Source organism: Oncorhynchus keta, chromosome 34 (genome assembly GCF_023373465.1).
Source record: "Oncorhynchus keta strain PuntledgeMale-10-30-2019 chromosome 34, Oket_V2, whole genome shotgun sequence".
NCBI classification, from domain to species: domain Eukaryota; kingdom Metazoa; phylum Chordata; class Actinopteri; order Salmoniformes; family Salmonidae; genus Oncorhynchus; species Oncorhynchus keta.
Window position 1 is genome coordinate 61167116 of NC_068454.1, and position 21728 is coordinate 61188843.

Sequence of the window (21728 nt, forward strand, 5' to 3'; positions counted from 1 at the left end):
ACATAATTCAGATACTGTCTATTGGATGTGTTTTGGTCATGAAATACTATACCAGTCATATTAATAGAGTTTAATATACAGTCATTTAGAGTATTGGTTTCAACCTACTGTGTAGAAATCCACCTTCCTATACAAGCTAGTGCTCATGTTGATTACATTCAAGATCAGTGGTGGTCGGTGCTGTTTAAGATTAAGGAGGACTATTTTTTTATTTTTATGAGCATGGCCTTATTTCTATTACAGCATAGTAGACGACTGTCATTCATATTCCATTCACCCAGCTCAATGTAACATCGATAGGTTTAGACTGGTAATCAAGATGAAAGACAGTGACACATTCAATTCCTTCTTGCACACTCTTGCTTGCATCTAGCTAATCTAGGGTGTTATCATTAGTCCAAACAGTTCCAAACGAGAGTTTCTATTGGACAAATTCAGGTAGATTTGTCGCCGTTTTGTTCCATTTGCTTCCGTTTAAGAAACGTTTTTTCAACAGAATCGGCGGAGTGAATATACCCCTGATTATCCGCACACACAGTTCACTTTCATAGCAGCCACATACAAACAGCATCATCACTTTGCTCGTTGTATAATTCCTTCTCGAATATACGCACTCCCCTCCTCTCACCTTTTCCATTCGCTTGTGGACTTCAGTGCACAACACATCAGCTGTCTGTGACCAGGCGAAAAAAACCTTTCCAAGCCAAACCTTCATACCAGAACCGTTAACTGCTACACACAGCCTACATTGTTGTCACCATATTAGCTAACGTCATAGTCAACATAGCTACTAGAATTAACACATTAGTAAACCTGCTACAATCACGCAGTACAGTGTACAGCAAGCAGTTTAGCAGTTACACTGGCTGACCTCTCTGTTTGAGCCAGGTGTTTGAGTAGGCTAAATTAGCTAACTGCATTAGCTAGCTAAGTAAGTTAAAGTGAAAGTGAAAAAAATACAACAAAATATAGCTAGCTATCTCTGCTGCTTTTTTTGAAGAAATTAATTTGTTCAAATTTGTTAAACTGTTGCCTTTCTCGTGTTTTGAGTAAACTACTCACCACATTTTATGCACTGCAGTGCTAGCTAGCTGTAGCTTATGCTTTCAGTACTAGATCCTTTGATTTCTGATCCTATGATTGGGTGGACAACATGTCAGTTAATGCTGCAAGAGCTCTGATAGGTACATCCTCTGGAAGTCGTCATAATTACTGTGTAAGTCTATGGAAGGGGGTGAGAACCATGAGCCTCCTAAGTTTCGTTTTTTAAGTCAATGTACCCAGAGGAGGGTGGAAGCTTGCTGTCCTCCAGCTACACCATGGTGCTACCCTACAGAGTGCTGTTGAGGCTACTGTAGGCCTTCATTACAAAACAGTGTATTTTAATCAGGTATTTGGTGATGTGAATATATGAAGTATAGTTTTATCTAAAAAGGAGAACTTTTTAAATGTTTCACTATTTTAATGTTTATGAAATTCACTTGAGTAGGGTGATCCTCCCCTTCCTCCTCTGAGGAATCGCCGCTGGTCAAGAAATAAGACCAGAATGTTTTCATGGTTTTGCCTGTGGACACTGTTCTGATCATGGACACGTAACACCACTGGCCCCCTACCCATCCTCTTGTGTACATACACACATTTTACGTACTTTATGGAAGAGTACATAAAGAATGTAGGATCTCAAGTAGCAGTCCTGTGTGTATTTAGAATGTGATATTTATGTGTACATGGGATATGAGGTGAAGCATAGTGGGTATCAACTCTGTGGCGTCCCTTATGTCCATGTTAACCCTTTCTTCCCCTGGTCATGTATCATGTAGATGGTATGGGGTGTTAACACTCTCTTTCTCTCTCTTCACCTGTGCACTGTGTGTCTTGTCCTCTGTGTGTGTGTGTGTGTGTGTGTGTGTGTGTGTGTGTTTGTGTGTGTTTGTGTGTGTGTTTGTGTGTGTGTGTGTGTGTGTGTGTGTGTGTGTGTGTGTGTGTGTGTGTGTGTGTGTGTGTGTGTGTGTGTGTGTTTGTGTGTGTTTGTGTGTGTGTTTGTGTGTGTGTTTGCCCATCTTGCCCACACATCTGTGCAGGCATGCGCCAACCCTCGCAGCTGGAGGGCTACCTGGGGACGTGTGTCCTCCACGACAGCCCTCGTGCCAACACACTAGGTACGTCACGAGGCTAAACACATACCGTCTGTGGGCACACACACTGCACTGTGTCCCTACCCAGTCCCTGCAAAAGCTGGCACCCCACAGGTGACTGTTTGTCGCCCACAGCAACACTCTCAACCTTAATATTCATGAAAGGATGCCTACTATGCGTGCCCGTTGAGTGGCAGCGATGGCATAGAGGGCACTGTTAAAAGGGAGTGTGTTAGTCTCTCCTTTGTGCTTCAGTGCCACTGTAGTTTCATAAACATACACTTAGTCTACCACCATGGGCAGTGTAGTTATATTGCCTTACATCGAGACACTGTCTGTAATTGAAAATGCGTCTGGTTAAACACATTGTAGGGCCCTGATCGACAGTCTCTGCTGTCAGAGTCTGCTTCTATGGGACCCAGCAAAGTGGTCTCTACTCTGTTGAAGTGTGAGAGCAGTCCCCCTATCCAGCAGGAGACAAGAGTTCCATGGGGTTTTGGACACCCCCCCACCCTCTCGCTCTCTCTCTCGCCCACCTCCCCCCATCTCCCTCTCTATTCTCCATCTCTCTCTCTCTCTCTCTCTCTCTCTCTCTCTCTCTCTCTCTCTCTCTCTCTCTCTCTCTCTCTCTCTCTCTCTCTCTCCCTCCCTCCCTCTCTCAAACCACATCCCATTCCCATTGTGTGTTTAATCTGGGGCTGTTTTGTAGCAGGATTCCACACAAGGCCTTTTCTCCAGGGCCGGCCGTGCTTTTCTGACACCCTTTTTTCTTTTCATGGAAATGTTGTGTTTGTGTGCGTTCAGTATGTGTGTGTGTGTATTTGTGAGCATGCCCCCCAGCAATGTGTGTGAGCACAGAGTAGAGAGACAAGAGCGAATCATCACAGCCAGGGAATGCCGAGGATTATGGGAGAGATGTAATTATTACCACGTTTTTTTCCCTTCTTAATAATTTGTTTCGACAAACACTGAAAAGAACGGTCTTGGCCAGTTTTTGTGTTTCCGGACAGTTAAGAAAATATGCTGCTATATTTGTGATTATTATGTGGATTTTTGGAGCTCTTCCAGGCACTCAAATCTTTTATATACCGCTGAAATATTGAGTTTGTGGAAAATGTTCGCCTCCTAACACCAATTGGTGCCTCTCAGAAATATGATTTATTTGATTCAATATGATTTTAGGGTCCCATGTTGGCAGTTGCACACATCCAGGTGTAAATGGTACTATATGGATTATTTAAGAGATACTATTTTAAGTTCAGTGAATGTAAATGATTAAATCTGTATGAATTCTTTAGATAGAAAACCTCAGCAGATTCTAGCAGATCCAGTTTGACGAAACCTCACATTCACTCATCGTCACTTTGATATCCCCTTGGATTTTTTAAAATGATTATTTTCATCTTCAGACTTGTAATTTAGACAGAGCTCAAAATACTCACAAGCTGCCATTATGGACTTAAATATTCCCAAAATGAGAGAGACACCATAAATAGTACATTCATTTTTCCTTAGGCCTGAACAGGCTGCCATATGGAAGAGGTCATGTCTAGGATGCTCCTTATACTGTAGAGCTCCTCTCTCTCTCTCTCTCTCGCTCTCTCTCGCTCTCTCTCATCTCTCTCCTCCTCTCCCTGGGGTTATATTTAGGCCGTCCCAAAAAATGTCATATTGGCTAGCTTCCGTACCTTGTTTTATAATTAGGGACATAAAGAGCGATTCAGGGATTATCTGTCTCCCAGTATGTGCAGACATACACACACACACGAACATACGTACACACACACACACTTGTGTTTATTGCTCACATGATTGGGCCATGGACGTTCTAAACTAATTTCGGGAGCTGCCAAGGCTCTGGGGGCTGCCTGCAGGTCGCACACTGAGGCCCTTTATCTGGGGCCTGAATCTAGGCTGGGGATTTTTAGACAGGCATGTGTCTGAACAGCTATGTCTTATCACAGGGACACAGGTTTGGTCAGAGGCTGTAGAGTTTTGTTGCTTAGAGATTTAGCCTGATGCACTGTTTTCAATTTCAAAGTCTGTTTTACTCATCTGAGTGGGTTGGACAGAGTGCATTGGTATATTCTTTCTGGACATTTTCTGCTGTACTCTTCAGCCAGTATTCAAAGTGTTTAAATTAACCCTCTCTCTCCTCTCCCCCTGCCTCCCCTCTCTTTCCCCTCCTCCAGCAGACATGGATGGCCTGTCCGATCACTCTCCTCCGGGCCTCAACCACAACCACAACCATCTGACCTTCTCCCAACAGCCCATCCCAGGCAACACGGCCGAGCAGCCCCCCTCCTCCCCGGTTCCACCCCTGCCCCCTCCGTCCCATGGTGGGGGCCAGAACCCTGGCCGCCCGGCTCAGCTCCCCCCCGGCCTGCACCACCCGGGCCTGGTGTCCACCCCCATTAGCCCCCAGCTGGTGAACCAGCAGCTGGTCATGGCCCAGATTCTCAACCAGCAGTATGCCGTCAACCGGCTCCTGGCACAGCAATCGCTGTCGCAGCAGTATCTCAACCACCCGCCGGTCAACCGAAATGCCCTGACCAAGCCCCTGGAGCCCCAGGTAGCCAGCAACACTGAGGTGTCCATGGAGATATACCAGTGGGTGAGGGATGAGCTGAAGAGGGCCGGCATCTCCCAAGCCGTGTTCGCCCGCGTGGCTTTCAACAGGACCCAGGTGAGGAGGGGCAGAATTTAACACTGACTCTGGCATAAATCACACATTGATGCCAATAGGAGATTTAGGGAAAGATTGCAACATCTCAGGATAGTATTATGTGCTACCAGGACTGAAAATTCAAAAATACACAACTTTTGTCTTTCCCCAAAGCGCTCTGACACATCCGTCACAAGGACAGAATTGTTTTGAGTTGTAGTGCCTCAAAGTCAAATTCTGCATTCTTGTCGAAGGCCATCATCAAAACAGTTAATCTTATAACCACTTACAACAACCTAGCATCACAACAACAACAATTTAAAAGCTACCGTACACCTGGCAAGCCGCAACGTCAGAGCATCAGGCGCGGTCACGGCTTGCGCTCCCTCCGCTAAGACATGTGATTTCACTTCACAGGCAGGCAGCACAGCAGGGCCCTGACAGAGATAATGTCTTAAGATGTTCTGCATATTTTGGGGGAGGTGGCAGCAAACCTCATTACTCCTCCGCCACTTTGAAGTTGTGTGCGAAACCTCTTGATAAGAATCTATTAGAATCAGTGCATACCGACGCTCTCTCCACAAAAACAGTTAAGTGGATAGCAAGCAGACAGTGGTGTTTTTGTGCAAATTGGCAAGCCTCTCCTTTCAGCCTTATCTCTCCGGTATGAAGAGTTAGTAATGTGCCTTTTGAGAGTCTCCTCTTGTATTACTTATTGTGCGTTATTTTTTCTCTCTTCCTGTTTCTGCCGTTGGTGTTAATAACGTGTGTGATGGTGTCTACGCAGAGCGGGGCGGACACACGGGAGCTCGCCGGTCCTTTTTTGTAGAAGCGGCCGATTGACTGGGGAGATTAATGGAAAGGGTTGATGGCCCGGGCGCAATAAACATACAAGCCTGCACATACACAATTGCACACACACACACACACACACACACACACACACACACACACACACACACACACACACACACACACACACACACACACACACACACACACACACACACACACACACACACACACACACACACATATTCTCGCACAATCTTCAGAATACCTGTGACATGCACTCAATGTCAGTATGAAAGCTTGTCTCCCCATTCAGAGTTGATACCTCTATCTAGCTATACATACTTGGCTCCGTCATAAAGCTAATTTATTCCATTGTTCTGTAGTGTTTCACTAAGTCACAAGCACAATGTGTTTTTCTTAAACTACCATACCATTAGTTAAACAGCGGAGCCACTAGTTCTAGCTCCGGTAGTTGGTGTAATTATCAACAGAACTGACGTCAAGTTGTTTATTACAAAATCATTTTGTTTATTTCCAAATCACACACCTATTGAAGAAGAGAAGCTGAAAATGGATCACTCAGTGTGTGTGCAACGGCGGATGACAAGCCTCAGTTAAACAGTCCTGATAATACAGTGATTCCCGTAATGACAGGATTCATAGCTATTGAAAAGGAACAGCGGATACACTGATTGCTACACTGATGCTCACTGAGTCGATGTGCTGTAATAGTTACATTATCCTCTGGGTCTGGGAGAGTTTACTAGTAGAAATAGAATGTTCACAACGGACATGAAGTTCCTGTAGTGATGTCAATGTATGAGTCTTCTCAAGGCTTACAAATAGAGCATCTCTCTCTCTCTCTCCCTCTCCCTCTCTCTCTCTCTCTCTCTCTCTCTCTCTCTCTCTCTCTCTCTCTCTCTCTCTCTCTCTCTCTCTCTCTCTCTCTCTCTCTCTCTCTCTCTCTCTCTCTCTCTCTCTCTCTCTCTCTCTCTCTCTCTCTCTCTCTCTCTCTCTCTCTCTCTCTCTCTCTCTCTCTCCTCTCTCTCTCTCTCTCTCTCTCTCTCTCTCTCTCTCTCTCTCTCTCTCTCTCTCTCTCTCTCTCTCTCTCTCTCTCTCTCTCCTCGCGCTCTCCCTCTCTCTCTCTCTCGCTCTCTCTCGCTCTCCCACTCTTCCTCCCAGGGCCTGTTGTCTGAGATCCTGCGTAAAGAGGAGGATCCCAAGACGGCCAGCCAGTCTCTGCTGGTCAACCTGCGGGCCATGCAGAACTTCCTGCAGCTGCCCGAGGCTGAGCGAGACCGTATTTACCAGGACGAGAGGGAAAGGAGCCTGACGGCTGCCTCGGCCATGGGACCTGCGCCACTCATCAGCACCCCGCCCACCCGGCCAGTGCAGGTATGGAACGAACAGGCAAGCATGCACACAGACAGAGCAGCGTGGACACAAACACACAAACAAACGCATTTATTTTGACCTTAAGTTGTACAGCAAGTGCCACTACCCACCCCACTCTTAAAATAGGAAGCAACTCAATGACGACAAGTTCTGAGGATTAGTAAATCTCCCCCAGTCTGTCAGTCAGTCACTTCCTCATTCAACTGCCTGACCACCAGCTCTCCACTGTCTCTCCCACAATCAAAGTCCTTTATTGGACAGGTATGTGGCAACTTTTCCACTTAAGCACATTTTGAGTGCGGTCGAGTGTGTCTGGGGCGGAGAGAGCCAGACAAAGAACTCCTCTGTTCAGCCTCAGACTAAAGACTGCCTTTTATTTGGGAGAGTGAGAATGTCCCTGTGCCACCCATTGGCCAAACAGGGAGGCCCTTTTTACTGCATGGCCAGATCGCAGTGGCCGTCCTTACAAAACTGGAAGGAAAGGGAAGAATCACACTCTGAACCAGTGCTTTTAAACTTGAAAAAGGACACTTTGCAGTTCACAGGTCTTCCTCAACAGTCAGTTGGCTGTGAAAGCTGGACATGGAAAAAGGGAGAGAGAGCCGATAGAGGGAGAGAGACAGACACAGAGAGGGAGAGAGGGAGAGAGGGAGAGAGACAGACACGGAGAGAGGGAGAGAGGGAGAGAGGGAGAGAGGGAGAGAGGGAGAGAGGGAGAGAGACAGAGACAGAGGGGGAGAGAGGGAGAGAGGGAGAGAGACAGACACAGAGAGGGAGAGAGGGAGAGAGACAGACACAGAGAGAGAGAGACAGAGAGACAGACACAGAGAGGGAGAGAGGGAGAGAGACAGACACAGAGAGGGAGAGAGGGAGAGAGGGAGAGAGACAGACACAGAGAGGGAGAGAGGGAGAGAGGAGAGAGAGACACAGAGAGGGAGAGGGAGAGGACAGACACAGAGAGGGAGAGAGGGAGAGAGACACACAGAGAGGGAGAGAGGGAGAGAGACCGACAGAGAGGGAGAGAGACAGACACAGAGAGGGAGAGAGGGAGAGAGGGAGAGAGACAGACACAGAGAGGGAGAGAGGGAGAGAGGGAGAGAGACAGACACAGAGAGGGAGAGAGGGAGAGAGAGATGTCCCTCGTACAACGACACATTGACCAGACTCGACCATGTCTCTGCTGTCAGACATACCTCTGTTCAGGCCCTAATTCTGTTTATTTCAGTGTCGTCCATTTCAAACATGTGGATCAGGAGGTGCACACACCTTTCTGGATTGAATAATTGTGTTAGTCAAATTCCAGGGATTTCAGTTTGTATTCTAAAGGCATCATTTTATGGGGCAGTACAGGACACACAGACCTTGTAGTTTTGTTATAACGGGTAGATAGGTCACATCTAAACTTCCACCATTTACTATACCGTTTTTTACTTCTTGCTGAACATGAAACATCACTGTATTATAGTGTACATTTTTCTATTCTTCCCTTCACATATGACTGAGTCCTATCATGGTAGGACTAGCCCTGGCCTGGACATATGCCAGACTCCCACTGACAGCTCCTAGAGAGTATGAATTAATGCATTGGGAGATTTAGCCACATAAATCAGTCAGGGTGGCAATTGAGCTGAGACAGGGAGGCTTTTATAGGCCTCCTAAAAAATGATGCGGCGGTATGTTTCTCATGTGTGCCCATGAGTGGCTCCAATGCCCTCACCAGTCTTTGCATGTCCAAGGCTTAGCAATTAGAGCTACTAAGGAAAATGTTGGTAGTCAGTACACACACTGACACCCCTCGCCTACTGAGTCATACATGGTTAAAAAATATGCCCAGGAATCTTAAGACATTCCAGTTTACCACAAATTTGGGGTCCATTATCTTTTCATAACCACCAAAATGGCTGTTAAATGTCTAGACATATGTGTTAAAAATTTATTTGAGATTTTTACTGATTGTTTTGGGCAAGTTTGTAAACTGATAAGATTAATACTGAGTAATGAAATTATTGCCTACACGTAACAAAAATATTTTTAAAAAATACAGTATTCACACAAGTTTTAAAAGGACTTCCTCTGGACTTTGCATATGAATGACAACAAGCCACGGAATGATGTTGATTCAATTCCATGTGTCTCTCTGCAATCTGATTTCTGATCAGTTTAGCTTCATCAATGAGACTGCAGTGTACTAACGTTGTCATTGCACGTGTAATATACTACCTTTGTGTTGATACAGCCTAACAATTTGTTGTGTGTGTGTGTGTGTGTGTTGTGTGTGTGTGTGCGTGTGTGCACATGTGTGTGTGTGGTTAAATCCCTTTTCTGAGGGTGGAACTAAACAAACATGTCTCTGTTGCCCCAGCAGCCCAGGAGAGAAGACTGTAACAACGTCAGACCTGAGGACTGGAACCCCAGAATCCCTGTGGGCATCTCTCCTGTAAGAAAACACAACAATGAACCATCTCTTTGTGACACTTTTCACCCTTCCTGTACTGTATCAATAACATTGTTATTCATGGTTATCGTAATGATGTATGTTGTGGCATTTTATGTATATAGTAGCATGATTTGTATCACTTTTAGAAAATAGAATTTTAGTATTAAGTATTTAGTTATAAATGTAATAGCTTATTAATAAGTAATTCAATGAATAAAAACATATTTATTAATAGTTCATCAATTGTTTATTAATGCTTGTTCATAAACATTATTATAAAGTGTTACCAATATGTTTTCTTATATATTCTTATATATGTTAAGTGAAGTTAATTAGAGAAATGATGAAATAATTGTATGTGAAATGGTCTCCCATGTTTTAAACATAGTTCACTTTCCCTCCTTCATCTACCTGGACAGATCCCCGAATCCAGAAAACCCGGCAGCATCACCTTGTTTTCCAACCCTTTTGCTGACACCCCTTACCCTGCCCAGGTGAAGGCCTCTCCACTCCCCAGCGAGTGGAACGGCAAGACGGAGAGCTGCATCCTCAACATCAACTCCTCCATCTATGACGAGATCCAGCAGGAGATGAAGAGGGCCAAGGTTTCCCAGGCTCTGTTTGCCAAGGTGGCCGCCTCCAAGAGTCAGGTACCATGTAACGGCCATGACTCTGGTTGCCATTTCGTTACACATAACATACAATTCTAGGCCAGAGACCAATACGAGCACTATTTTGGTACAGACACACAGACCTGCAGAGCAACACCACACACACTAAGTATTATTTTCCACTGTGCCACGAAGTAGAAGAGGGTTAACTGAGAAACTGGTATCATTTCTGTGAGAAATTGGCACTCAACATTTAAACAAAATATAGAACAAAAGAATGTCTCAGGCGATATTATTGAGAACGTATGTTATTAAACTATTAGTTACAGTTCCGTGGATGTTCCAGCTTCAAATATAATGCACACATCAATATTTACAGAGCTAATATTTTCATTTCATGCCTGGACTTGTCGTGGGGACATTTTGGCTCCTTCCCAGTGTGGTTGATGAAACATTAGAAAACAAAAGAATAAAACACGATCTGGAGACATTCACCAGTTAAGGGGTTGAAAAACTGAAGCGCCACATTGTGCAACTCTCCTCTCTTCTCCGACTGGTGATTTATCGCCATAATGACATATGTCTCCTTTATTGTGGGTTTAGCGAACAGCAGACAGTGTTTCAACACAAAACAAACCTGTTTATATTAGCTGTGTTTCTGAATGACTCTCAGCTAAAGCGGAGCCTGTTATCTCGCCCAGGGAACAACCCACTCGTTGAATACCGGCTTGTGTGAGCAAAATTACCATCAGTTTAACTCTTATTAAAACTAATTAAAGAAATGCGGAGCAAGCCGTTATTATTAAAGGTTTCATATATCGGTGGAGTTGAAAATGTTTCCACAATTGTTACTTGATGAAGAAAAAGAAAATAGATTAAACAGGGGCCAAATTATCTGGAAATATCTGTGGAGGTTGTTTTTTTTCCGCTGATTGCGATGATTATAGGGCCAGATACCTTTGTTTTAGCAAATTGCAGTTTGATGCACAAACCATTGTTTTTGTTCAGGAGTTCAAAGACTTTTTGGAAGAGAGGAGAGGAGAGAAGAGGGGGAGAAAAAATATACTTTCTCAGATTATCATTTGTGAGTGAACAGGTTTCCACTGTCTTTCCCCTCTCTCTCTCTCTCTCTCTCTCTCTCTCTCTCTCTCTCTCTCTCTCTCTCTCTCTCTCTCTCTCTCTCTCTCTCTCTCTCTCTCTCTCTCTCTCTCTCTCTCTCTCTCTCTCTCTCTCTCTCTCTCTCTCTCTCTCTCTCTCTCTCTCTCTCTCTCTCTCTCTCTCTCTCTCTCTCTCTCTCTCTCTCTCTCTCTCTCTCTCTCTCTCTCTCTCTCTCTCTCTCTCTCTCTCTCTCTCTCTCTCTCTCTCTCTCTCTCTCTCTCTCTCTCTCTCTCTCTCTCTCTTTCCTCTCCTAAGTTTCTCTCTCCTCTCCCTGCTTCACCATTCATGGCGATGGAGGCGGAGGGTGTGAATGTGAATTGAGCAGCAGATAAGAAGTGTGCTAATTATGCCTGTGAAAGGGGGCCTGGGAGAGCACTTATCTCTGGCTCCATCTCGTAATGGGCGCTCCCCGGGCAGCTGGTGCCCCTCCCGGCCCAGGCTCACACCACCACCGGGGGCAGTGGCGGCTCCACTCCGCACCAAGCCCAGACTCAGAACCAGAGACCCAAGCCCAGGCTCTGCACTTTAGCCCAGTGGGGGTTGCTGGTGCTGGGGTTGGAGGGCGAGGGCGAGGGAGTGAGGAGCTGGTGGTGGTGGATGGTGGTGAAGGAAGGGTCCATCCATTGGGGTGCAGACTGGCAGGAGAAACGGGGGTTTGGGGGCGGGGGAGGCTCAGTCTCGATACGGAGGCTGGCACATGCGTGTCTGATTGGTGTGCCATGCCTCCTCTTCCCACTGCCACCCCGGCACAGTGCAGGAATTCTCGGTGGTCGCACGCTCGCATGTATGCAGCCCACCACCCTGAAAGAGCTGGCGAATGTTGGGAGGTTGGAGGACAGGAGAGCTTGGCTCAGGCAGCTATTGTGTGTGTCTGTGTGTGCGTTTGCCTCGTCTAGCCCTGCCACTGTGAAAGATAGATAGAATGAGGAGAGGAGGGGAAAGGAGGAGCGGGGAGAAGAGGGGAGGAGATCTGAGAAGGGGAGCAGGGGGCTGTGGAATGGGAGAGGGTGGGAGCAGTGGTGGTCCCCTGAGTGGGAGAGCTCTAAGCAGGAGTTTAGAGATTGGCTTACACTCCAGTGTGTGAGATTGGCTTACACTGTGTGTGTGTGTGTGTGTGTGTGTGTGTGTGTGTGTGTGTGTGTGTGTGTGTGTGTGTGTGTGTGTGTGTGTGTGTGTGTGTGTGTGTGTGTGTGTGTGTGTGTGTGTGTGTGTGTGTGTGTGTGTGTGTGTGTGGTGTGCATGGGTGTGTTGTGTGGGGGATGGGGTTTGGAACACAGCCATCCCGTCCCCTCTCAGGGCTCGTAACCACAGCAGACCTCTCTTTCTGCCAGTCTTTAACTGGTAGGTCTCTCTCTCATATTCACAGTAGCATTTCAATTACTTTTTTAACCTCAACATTTTGGGTGCAGTGAGTAAGTACAATTGAAAATCTCCATTCCACTTCTGGTTGGCATCAAGTTCAGTCATGCAGCCTACAGGATATCTTGAGACTGCAGCCTATTTTGATTAATTTGTACAGCTATACATTACATTAAGATAGAATCCAGTAACCCTTCATATTTCATTTGTATCAAATTTCATTCTTATCAAATTCAAAGTAGAGCTAACATTCAGCTGTGGGAGATGTGCTGTATACTAGTTTGAGTAGGTTGTTAGAGGGTAACTATAGTATTGAGGTAGCCTTTGTTGATGATGTAGCCTATTGGTTTGAAGCCAGCCACAGGAGACAATGCCGCCAGAATCCTCAGCTAGCATTAGGAGACGCCCCTTTAGTTATAGCGTTCGGAGAGATGGATGATAGATTTTGATGAGAGCCCTTGTCACTGCTAACAAAGCTGCACCGGTAGAGGTGGTGGCTAGGTAGCTATCTGTTTTAGCTAGTGAAATGGAGGCTATCCGTATTGGCTAGGCTAACAGAGAGGGTGTTTAGCTAGCTGTATGTTGTTGGCTGCTAAAGGAACGGAAGCTAGCGATGGGTGGCTAGCGGCGGGAGGCTAGCCGTGGGGAGCCACTGACATGGCTTTGGTGTCTAAACTGCCTGACACACATCCTGAGAGGGAGCTGTGATTGTCTGTATCAGAGTCCCTGCTGTCACACAACAAGCGATCCGGGAGCTCCTGCGCCACAGGGCTAGCACTCATACCCCCCAACACACACACACACAGAGTGACCAGTGGAATACAAAAAGAAACGCCACCACCAAGTGCCTATCTCTCTCTCCCTCTCTGTCACTCGTTCTCTCTCTCTTCCCTGGAAGAGGCTACGCTAATTAGCCAGGCTCTAATGAGACAGAATGGCACTGATCTGGTCCGCCGCTGCGCCGGGGGGTTGGTGCAGGGGGCTGGTGTGTGCCATCTGTCACCCTGCGCCCGCCTGGCACAGAGCTCTCCGGGGGGACACTGACTGCCTAGCTGGTCTGGAATGGAGAGGTGGAGAGTGGGAGAGAGAGAGAGGGGAGGAGGAGGGTGGTGGAATTACTGGACATGCCCCCCCTGCCTATAATTTCTGAAATGATTCATATCCTGGGTTAGTGGAATCTGTGTTGTTATTTTTGACTGGGACAGCTTGAACACTGTACATCTATCCCACTCATATGGCCCAACCACCTCCTTCATACTCATGCATGGACCCCTCCCATCCTACCAAACCTGTCAATCAATTCTCACCAGAAATGTTGGGTTCCTCTCTCTGCTGAGTCTAAAGGGCAGATGTTACGGGAGATGATATTTGGAACGTAGACTCACTGCTTTGACAGAATTGAATAATATCTGATCTTCTGAAGCAGGAAGCGCCTAGGGAGAAACTGGGCTTGACCACCTACACCATGAGTCATGAACCTAAAGATAAAAAATGTGAGGGGTTTATAACTTGAGTCTTTTTCCTTCATGGATAATATGACTGTGGTGCTGTTATAGGGCTGATCCAGAGTGAAGTTATAAATCACCTCCCAAAGTTTCACTTCTGTTTCTGTGGTGTAACGGCCAACAGAACATCTCCATTGTTTGTTTACAGACTCCGGATTTTCTCCCAGTGAAACTGAGGCAGATTAGAAATGAGAGAGCATCACCAAAAGGGAAATAAAGGCCATGACTGTTTATTAATTGATTTATTTATTTATCCGGTTGCTTGGTTATTAGGTTGCCAGGGAAACGGTGGCAGATCCTCTATATTATTAAAGAGACAATTTCTCGAACCGGAGACCCAGATGTCTGAATAATTAATTTAGTGTATGAATTATGTTGCAAAAGGCAGTTCCTCCTCTTCCCTCTGAAATTAGCATTTTTGTAATTGTTTAATGGACAGAGGAATCCCCACCAGCATCTAACCCACTGCCTCTCATTTCATCAACCACCTCTAACCCCCCCCCCCCCTCTCTCTCTCTCTCTCTCTCTCTCTCTCTCTCTCTCTCTCTCTCTCTCTCTCTCTCTCTCTCTCTCTCTCTCTCTCACTCTCTCATTCACACACCCTCTCTCTCTCTCTCTCTCTCTCTCTCTCTCTCTCTCTCTCTCTCTCTCATTCACACTCTCTCTCTCTCTCTCTCTCTCTCTCTCTCTCTCTCTCTCTCTCTCTCTCTCTCATTCACACACTCTCTCTCTCTCTCTCTCTCTCTCTCTCTCTCATTCACACACTCCTCTCTCTCTCTCTCTCTCTCTCTCTCTCTCTCTCTCTCCCTCTCTCTCTCTCTCTCTCTCTCTCTCTCTCTCTCTCTCTCTCTCATTCACACACCCTCTCTCTCTCTCTCCTCCTCTCTGCCCTTTTGCCCAACTCCATCACACCTACTGTACCTACCTCTATCCCCACATTCCACTCCCTGACATTTGCCCCCTGCTGTCCCAAGTCTGAGCTAGCTCTCACCCTCCACGCCCCCGTTGCTTCTCCTTCCCAGGCCGGGCTAACAGTGTGGGGAGAGCCTCGCTCCAGCTCCAGCCCTTTCCCACTATCTCCTCTGACAGACCACACAGGGCTTGTTCTGAGGCCCATTCTGGCTAATCTGATCAGGCAGGCAAATACGCCGGGAAAAGCGCTTTAATGATCCCCCTAATTACCTCAAGTCAATACCAACTGTATTATTAGACTCGGGGAAAATATTCCATTAGGGTGCCCCCTGTGGGAGTCCCCCCGTGCACACCGATGTCACGCGCCGCGCGCCCCCACGCTTGTAATTAATTTTATTTACACACGCAGGAATGCACAAGGTCGCACCTGCAGCCCGGAGCCGCCGACTCGGCCCGCCTAATCAGATCTGTCATAATTACCATTCTGCATGCTTCTGACACACGCCGGGAAATATTTCAATTTAACTACAGCCACTAGCTCCGGCAGATGCAGTGTGTGTGTGTGTGTGTGTGTGTGTGTGTGTGTGTGTGTGTGTGTGTGTGTGTGTGTGTGTGTGTGTGTGTGTGTGTGTGTGTGTGTGTGTGTGTGTGTGTGTGTGTGTGTGTGAGAGAGAGAGAGAGAGGGAATTGCATGGGGAGACATTAGGACCTATTCGAGTGCTTGTGTACTCCCGCTTTCTATCTCTCTCTCTCTCTCTCTCTCTCTCTCTCTCTCTCTCTCTCCTTCTACTTGTTTCTCTTCAGACCCTGTCTCTCTCCTCTCTCTTACTACGCACATGATGCCACAAAGTAGACTTCTCACACTGTATAGCTATGACTTTCCACATCAGTTCTCATTTCATACAGAGGGTCAAGACGTCCCTCACATCTCATACATATCATTCATTGAGACCCTATTTGGAGATTTTAACAAATGTAACAGTCCCTTCCATAATAATAATAATAATATATGCCATTTAGCAGACGCTTTTATCCAAAGCGACTTACAGTCATGTGTGCATACATTCTACGTATGGGTGGTCCCGGGAATCGAACCCACTACCCTGGCATTACAAGCGCCATGCTCTACCAACTGTGCTACAGAAGGACCTTCCATCTGAAAGCAGACTTGTAGACCAATTACAGATACGGCTTTAGCTGACATACACAATTTGCAGGTTTTCTGCTATTTTAATCCATAATTCACTAAAATCAACCATGATTTATCAGCTTAATTATGCTCTGATATTAGCAATTAAACTCCAGCTTTGAATTAAATATCAATCAAGTGCTTATAATTGATGGAATAACACTACACGTAGGTGATTGGTGTGTTCCTTGTTCAGGTGCTGCTTAGCTCTGAAACTTTCTTCTTCTCTCTTCCTCTTTTGTGAGTTGGTGGTCCTTTGTGCATTCATTCACTCTCTTACTTGTTCTCCTGTTTCTGTAGCTGCCTCAATACTGTTGTAGACTCCATAAAAGATGTAAACTGAGGGATACTATAATGTTGAAGAGATTTTACTGGACTCTCTCTCTGTTATTTAATAGTTCTCAAAACTGGAATAGCTTGATATATTTGTTCCACAGTCAACTGAACATGCCTCCTAATGTTTGACAAAGATACAACATAGTGTTTGGTTTGTCATTTTGTAGCCTGGCAGAGCAGAGCACAGATATGTCATGTTCTGTATTTGAGAATTTTGACATTTTTTTTGTCCCAGTTCTAAGTGTTCCCATTTTAGGAATTCAACGCTGCAACTGTGACATTCTGTGACGATGAACCGATTGCCATTGTTCTGAGAGTAAATGCTGAGAAAGAGAACGTTTCCTGCACAATCATGCTTTCACTCCGCAGCATATGTGCAACGTAGATGTTCCAGTCTGCTATTGTTGACAACTGGCGCATTGTGATGCGAGAGGGCATGACCTTTCACTCGGTAAACGCTGATATCACATGTTTCCCAGCTGGTGTCTTTGACATCATATACCTTAGTCTGAAATGTGTCGGTCAAGACTTCCCATGTTGCAATTTGAAAATGAATGCAAGGAAACAGGTTGCCTTGTTTGTTTCAGATTGAGAAGATGTGGGTATGTATGCATACTCTACTCTTGACACTCCTGCAAAAGGGGTTAGGTAACCAATCTGGCAACCGATTCGAAGAAATTCCACTTTGACAAAACATTAATGCATGTTTTTATGTAGCTACAGGTTAAACTCTGTATAAATGTCCAAAATAAGGCATTTAAATAACAGATTACATTGTATTCTGTTGAGCAATATGTTTCCTACTTAGGATTCACAATTTGACTGGATTGTTTTGTGTACAAATCCTTCAACACAAATCATCACTTTTAATTTGTTGTTTCTAAAGAGTGTTAATTGATAGATTTGTTCTACAGTACAAATGCTCGTGGACAGTCAGGCCCCAGTCCAATGAGTTCTATTGCAGGGAGTCAGATGGTTGAGTAATGAACAGTCAAGAGTATTACCGTGTATTTCCATGTGCAGACCAATCCCCTGCAGGATCAGTGATTAAACCCCAGGACCTGGTGTAAATAATGCTGTGGTGCACATAGACATCTGCGTGAGCTCTTTCACAGTTCACTCTACTTGTGTTACCAAACACAACATAACAGCTGTAAACTTACATTGAGGAGTTTTCCACAACAGTCACGGCCTTCATCAATAAGTGCATACAGTGCCTTCGGGAAAGTTTTCAGGTCCCTTGGATGTTTTCCACATTTTATTACGTTACAGCCTTATGTGCTTAGGGTCATTGTCCTGTAGGATGGTGACCCTTCGCCCCAGTCTGAGGTCTTCAGCGGTCTGGAGTAGATTTTTATCAAGGATCTCTCTGTACTTTGCTCAGTTCATCTTTGCCTCGATCCTGACTAGTTTCCCAGTTCCTGCCGCTGAAAAACATCCGCACAGCATGATGATGCCACCACCATGCTTCACTGTAGGGATGGTGCCAGGTTTCCTCCAGACGTGAAGCTTGGCATTCAGGCCAAATAGTTCAATCTTGGTTTCATCAGACCAGAGAATCTTGTTTCTCATGGTCTGAGAGTCCTTTAGGTGCCTTTTGGAAAACTCCAAACGGGCTGTTATGTGCCTTTTACTAAGGAGTGGCTTCTGTCTGGCCACTCTACCATAAAAGCCTGATTGGTGGAGTGCTGCAGAGATGGTTGTCCTTCTGGAAGGTTCTCCCAGCTTCACAGAGGAAATCTAGAGCTCTGTCAGAGTGACCATCAGGTTCTTGGTCACCTCTTTGACCTAGGCCCTTCTCACCCGACTGCTCAGTCTGGCCCGGTGGCCAGCTCTAGGAAGCCCAGGGTGTCTTGGGGACTTTCAATGCTGCAGACATTTTTTTGTTACCCTTCTCCAGATCTGTGCCATGACACAATCCTATCTCGGAGTTCTACGGACAATTTCTTCAATCTCACGGCTTGGTTTTTGCTCTGACATGCACTGTCAACTGTGGGACCTTATATAGACACGTGTGTGCCTTTCCAAAGGCAATCCAATGAATTGAATTTACCACAGAGACTCCAATAAAGTTGTAGAAACACCTCAAGGATGATCAATGGAAACAGGATGCACCTGAGCTCAATTTGGAGTCTCATAGCAAAGGATCTGAATACTTACGTAAATAAGGTATTTTTGTTTTGAAAAAATTATACATTTGCAAAAATGTTTAAAAACATGTTTTTGCTTTGTCATTATGGGGTATTGTGTGTAGATTGCTGAGGATTTGTTTTAAATGTAATCCATTTTAGAATAAGGCTGTAATGTAACAAAATGTGGAAAAAGTCAAGGGGTCTGAAAACTTTCCGAAGGCACTGTAGACAATGTCATCCCCACAGTTACTATAAGAACATATCCAAAGCACAAACTAGGCATTACCTACTGGGCTAGAGCGACCGCTTACAAGAAACGGGACACGGACATGGACACATGCAAGAAAGCCTGCTACGACCTCCGATGAGACATCAAACATGCAAAAGGACAATATAGGAGGAAGGTGGAGTCCTATCGGCTCCGATGCTTGTTGTGTGTGGCAGGACTTGCAGACGATAATGGACTGCAAAAGGAAACGCAGCCGTGAGTTGCCCAGCGATGCAGAACTCCCAAACAAGCTAAATGCCTTTTATGCTCGCTTTGAGGAATATAACACTGTGCCTTGCATGAAAGTTGCTGTTTTTCCAGATGACTGTGCGATCTCGCTCTCCGTGGCCGATGTGAGAAAAACGTTTAAACAGGTTAACAATCACAAGGCCGCCGGGCCAGACAGAATACCAGGGCGCATGCGCAGACCAGCTGGCAAGTGTCTTCTCTGACATTTTTCATCTCTCCTTGTCCCAGTCTGTAATCCCAACATGTTTCAAACTGACCACCATTGTCCCTTTTCCCAAGAGCTTTAAGGTAACCTGCCTAAATGACGATTGTTCTGTCGCACTCACATCTGTAGTTATGAAGTGCTTTGAAAGGCTGGTCATAACACACATCAACACCATTATCCCAGACACCCTACACCCACTCCAATTCACATATCGCCCCAAAAGGTCCACAGAGGATGCAATCTCAATTGTACTTCACACTGCCCTCTCCCACCTGGACAAGAGGGGAAATAACTATGTGAGAATTCTGTTCATAGACTATAGCTCAGCGTTCTACACCATAGTCCCCACCAAGCTCATCACCAAGCTTGGGACCCAGGGAATGAACCCCTCCCTCTGCAACTGGATCCTGCACTGCCTGATGGGCCGGCCCCAGGTGATGAGGGTAGGCAACAACACATCTGCCACGCTGACCCTCAATACGGGGGATCCTCAGGTGTACGTGCTTAGTCCCCTCCTGTACTCCCTGTTCACCCATGACTGCATGGCCACTCATGACTCCAACACTATCATCAAGTTTTCTGACAACCCGACGGTGGAAGGCCTGATCACCGACTGGCTGCATCACCGCCTGGTATGGCAAATGCACCGCCCTTGACCGCTATGCCCTACTGAGGGTGGTGCGGACAGCCCAGTTCATCACTGGGTCCGAGCTCCCTGCAATCCTATTTCAGGCGGTGTCAGAGGAAGGCCCGAAAACCTGCCAAAGACTCCAGCCACCCAAGCCATAGACCGCCCGGCAACCAGGCTCTAAGACAGCATCTACCCCCAAGCCAAAGACTGCTAAATAGCGAGACTGCTAAATAGTCAATGAATGATACCTGAACTATCTGCACTGACTCTATCTGCACTGACCCTACACACACTCACTAGACGATATATACACCCTAAATTGACACTCCCACACAAAACCCACACACATTCACTTACACTACATACGTACACACAAACACATAACAAATACACACATTCCGACACAACACAAACACACATACATACACATTACACACACACACACTTTTATATTCATCATATGGTGCTGCTACTCTGTTCTTTATTTTCCCCTATCCTGATGTCTAGTGACTTTACCCTGCCTTCATGTACATATCTACCTCAAATACCTTAATATGATCTATCCTGATGCCTAGTCACTTTACCCTGTCTTCATGTACATATCTACCTCAAATACCTTAATATGATCTATCCTGATGCCTAGTCACTTTACCCTGTCTTCATGTACATATCTACCTCAAATACCTTAATATTATCTATCCTGATGCCTAGTCACTTTACCCTGCCTTCATGTACATATCTACCTCAAATACCTTAATATTATCTATCCTGATGCCTAGTCACTTTACCCTGTCTTCATGTACATATCTACCTCAAATACCTTAATATTATCTATCCTGATGCCTAGTCACTTTACCCTGTCTTCATGTACATATCTACCTCAAATACCTTAATATTATCTATCCTGATGCCAGGTCACTTTACCCTGCCTTCATGTACATATATACCTCAAATACCTCATACCTCTGCACAATGATCTGGTACTGCTACTTCCTGTATATAGATCCACATTGATCTGGTACTGCTACTTCCTGTATATAGCTCCACAGTGATCTGGTACTGCTACTTCCTTTATATAGCTCCACAGTGATCTGGTACTGCTACTTCCTGTATATAGCTCCACATTGATCTGGTACTGCTACTTCCTGTATATAGCTCCACAGTGATCTGGTACTGCTACTTCCTGTATATAGCTCCACAGTGATCTGGTACTGCTACTTCCTGTATATAGCTCCACAGTGATCTGGTACTGTTACTTCCTGTATATAGCTCCACAGTGATCTGGTACTGCTACTTCCTGTATATAGCTCCACAGTGATCTGGTACTGCTACTTCCTATATATAGCTCCACAGTGATCTGGTACTGCTACTTCCTGTATATAGCTCCACAGTGATCTGGTACTGCTACTTCCTGTATATAGCTCCACAGTGATCTGGTACTGCTACTTCCTGTATATAGCTCCACATTGATCTGGTACTGCTACTTCCTGTATATAGCTCCACATTGATCTGGTACTGCTACTTCCTGTATATAGCTCCACAGTGATCTGGTACTGCTACTTCCTGTATATAGCTCCACAGTGATCTGGTACTGCTACTTCCTGTATATAGCTCCACAGTGATCTGGTACTGCTACTTCCTGTATATAGCTTAATTCTTGTGTATTTTATTTTATTCCTTGTGTTACTATTTTATTTTATTATTATTTTTAAACTCGGCGCATGTGACAAATACTATTTGATTTGA

At 45.6% G+C, this 21728-nt stretch overlaps 1 protein-coding gene across 14 annotated transcripts in view; it reads left to right on the forward strand.

Annotated features, from left to right (window-relative positions):
- Positions 1-21728, forward strand: part of LOC118367597 (DNA-binding protein SATB1) — a 59555-nt gene that overhangs the window by 29082 nt on the left and 8745 nt on the right. For 5 of the 14 annotated variants that reach the window (XM_052494247.1, XM_052494239.1, XM_052494248.1 and 2 more), the window contains 5 exons: positions 2082-2159; positions 4328-4821; positions 6778-7005; positions 9353-9427; positions 9847-10077. In XM_052494247.1, the coding sequence (XP_052350207.1) occupies positions 2082-2159; positions 4328-4821; positions 6778-7005; positions 9353-9427; positions 9847-10077 (1106 nt within the window). The remainder of the gene's footprint in view (positions 1-2081; positions 2160-4327; positions 4822-6777; positions 7006-9352; positions 9428-9846; positions 10078-21728) is intronic. The other 9 variants (XM_052494253.1, XM_052494249.1, XM_052494251.1 and 6 more) reach the window with 6 other exon arrangements.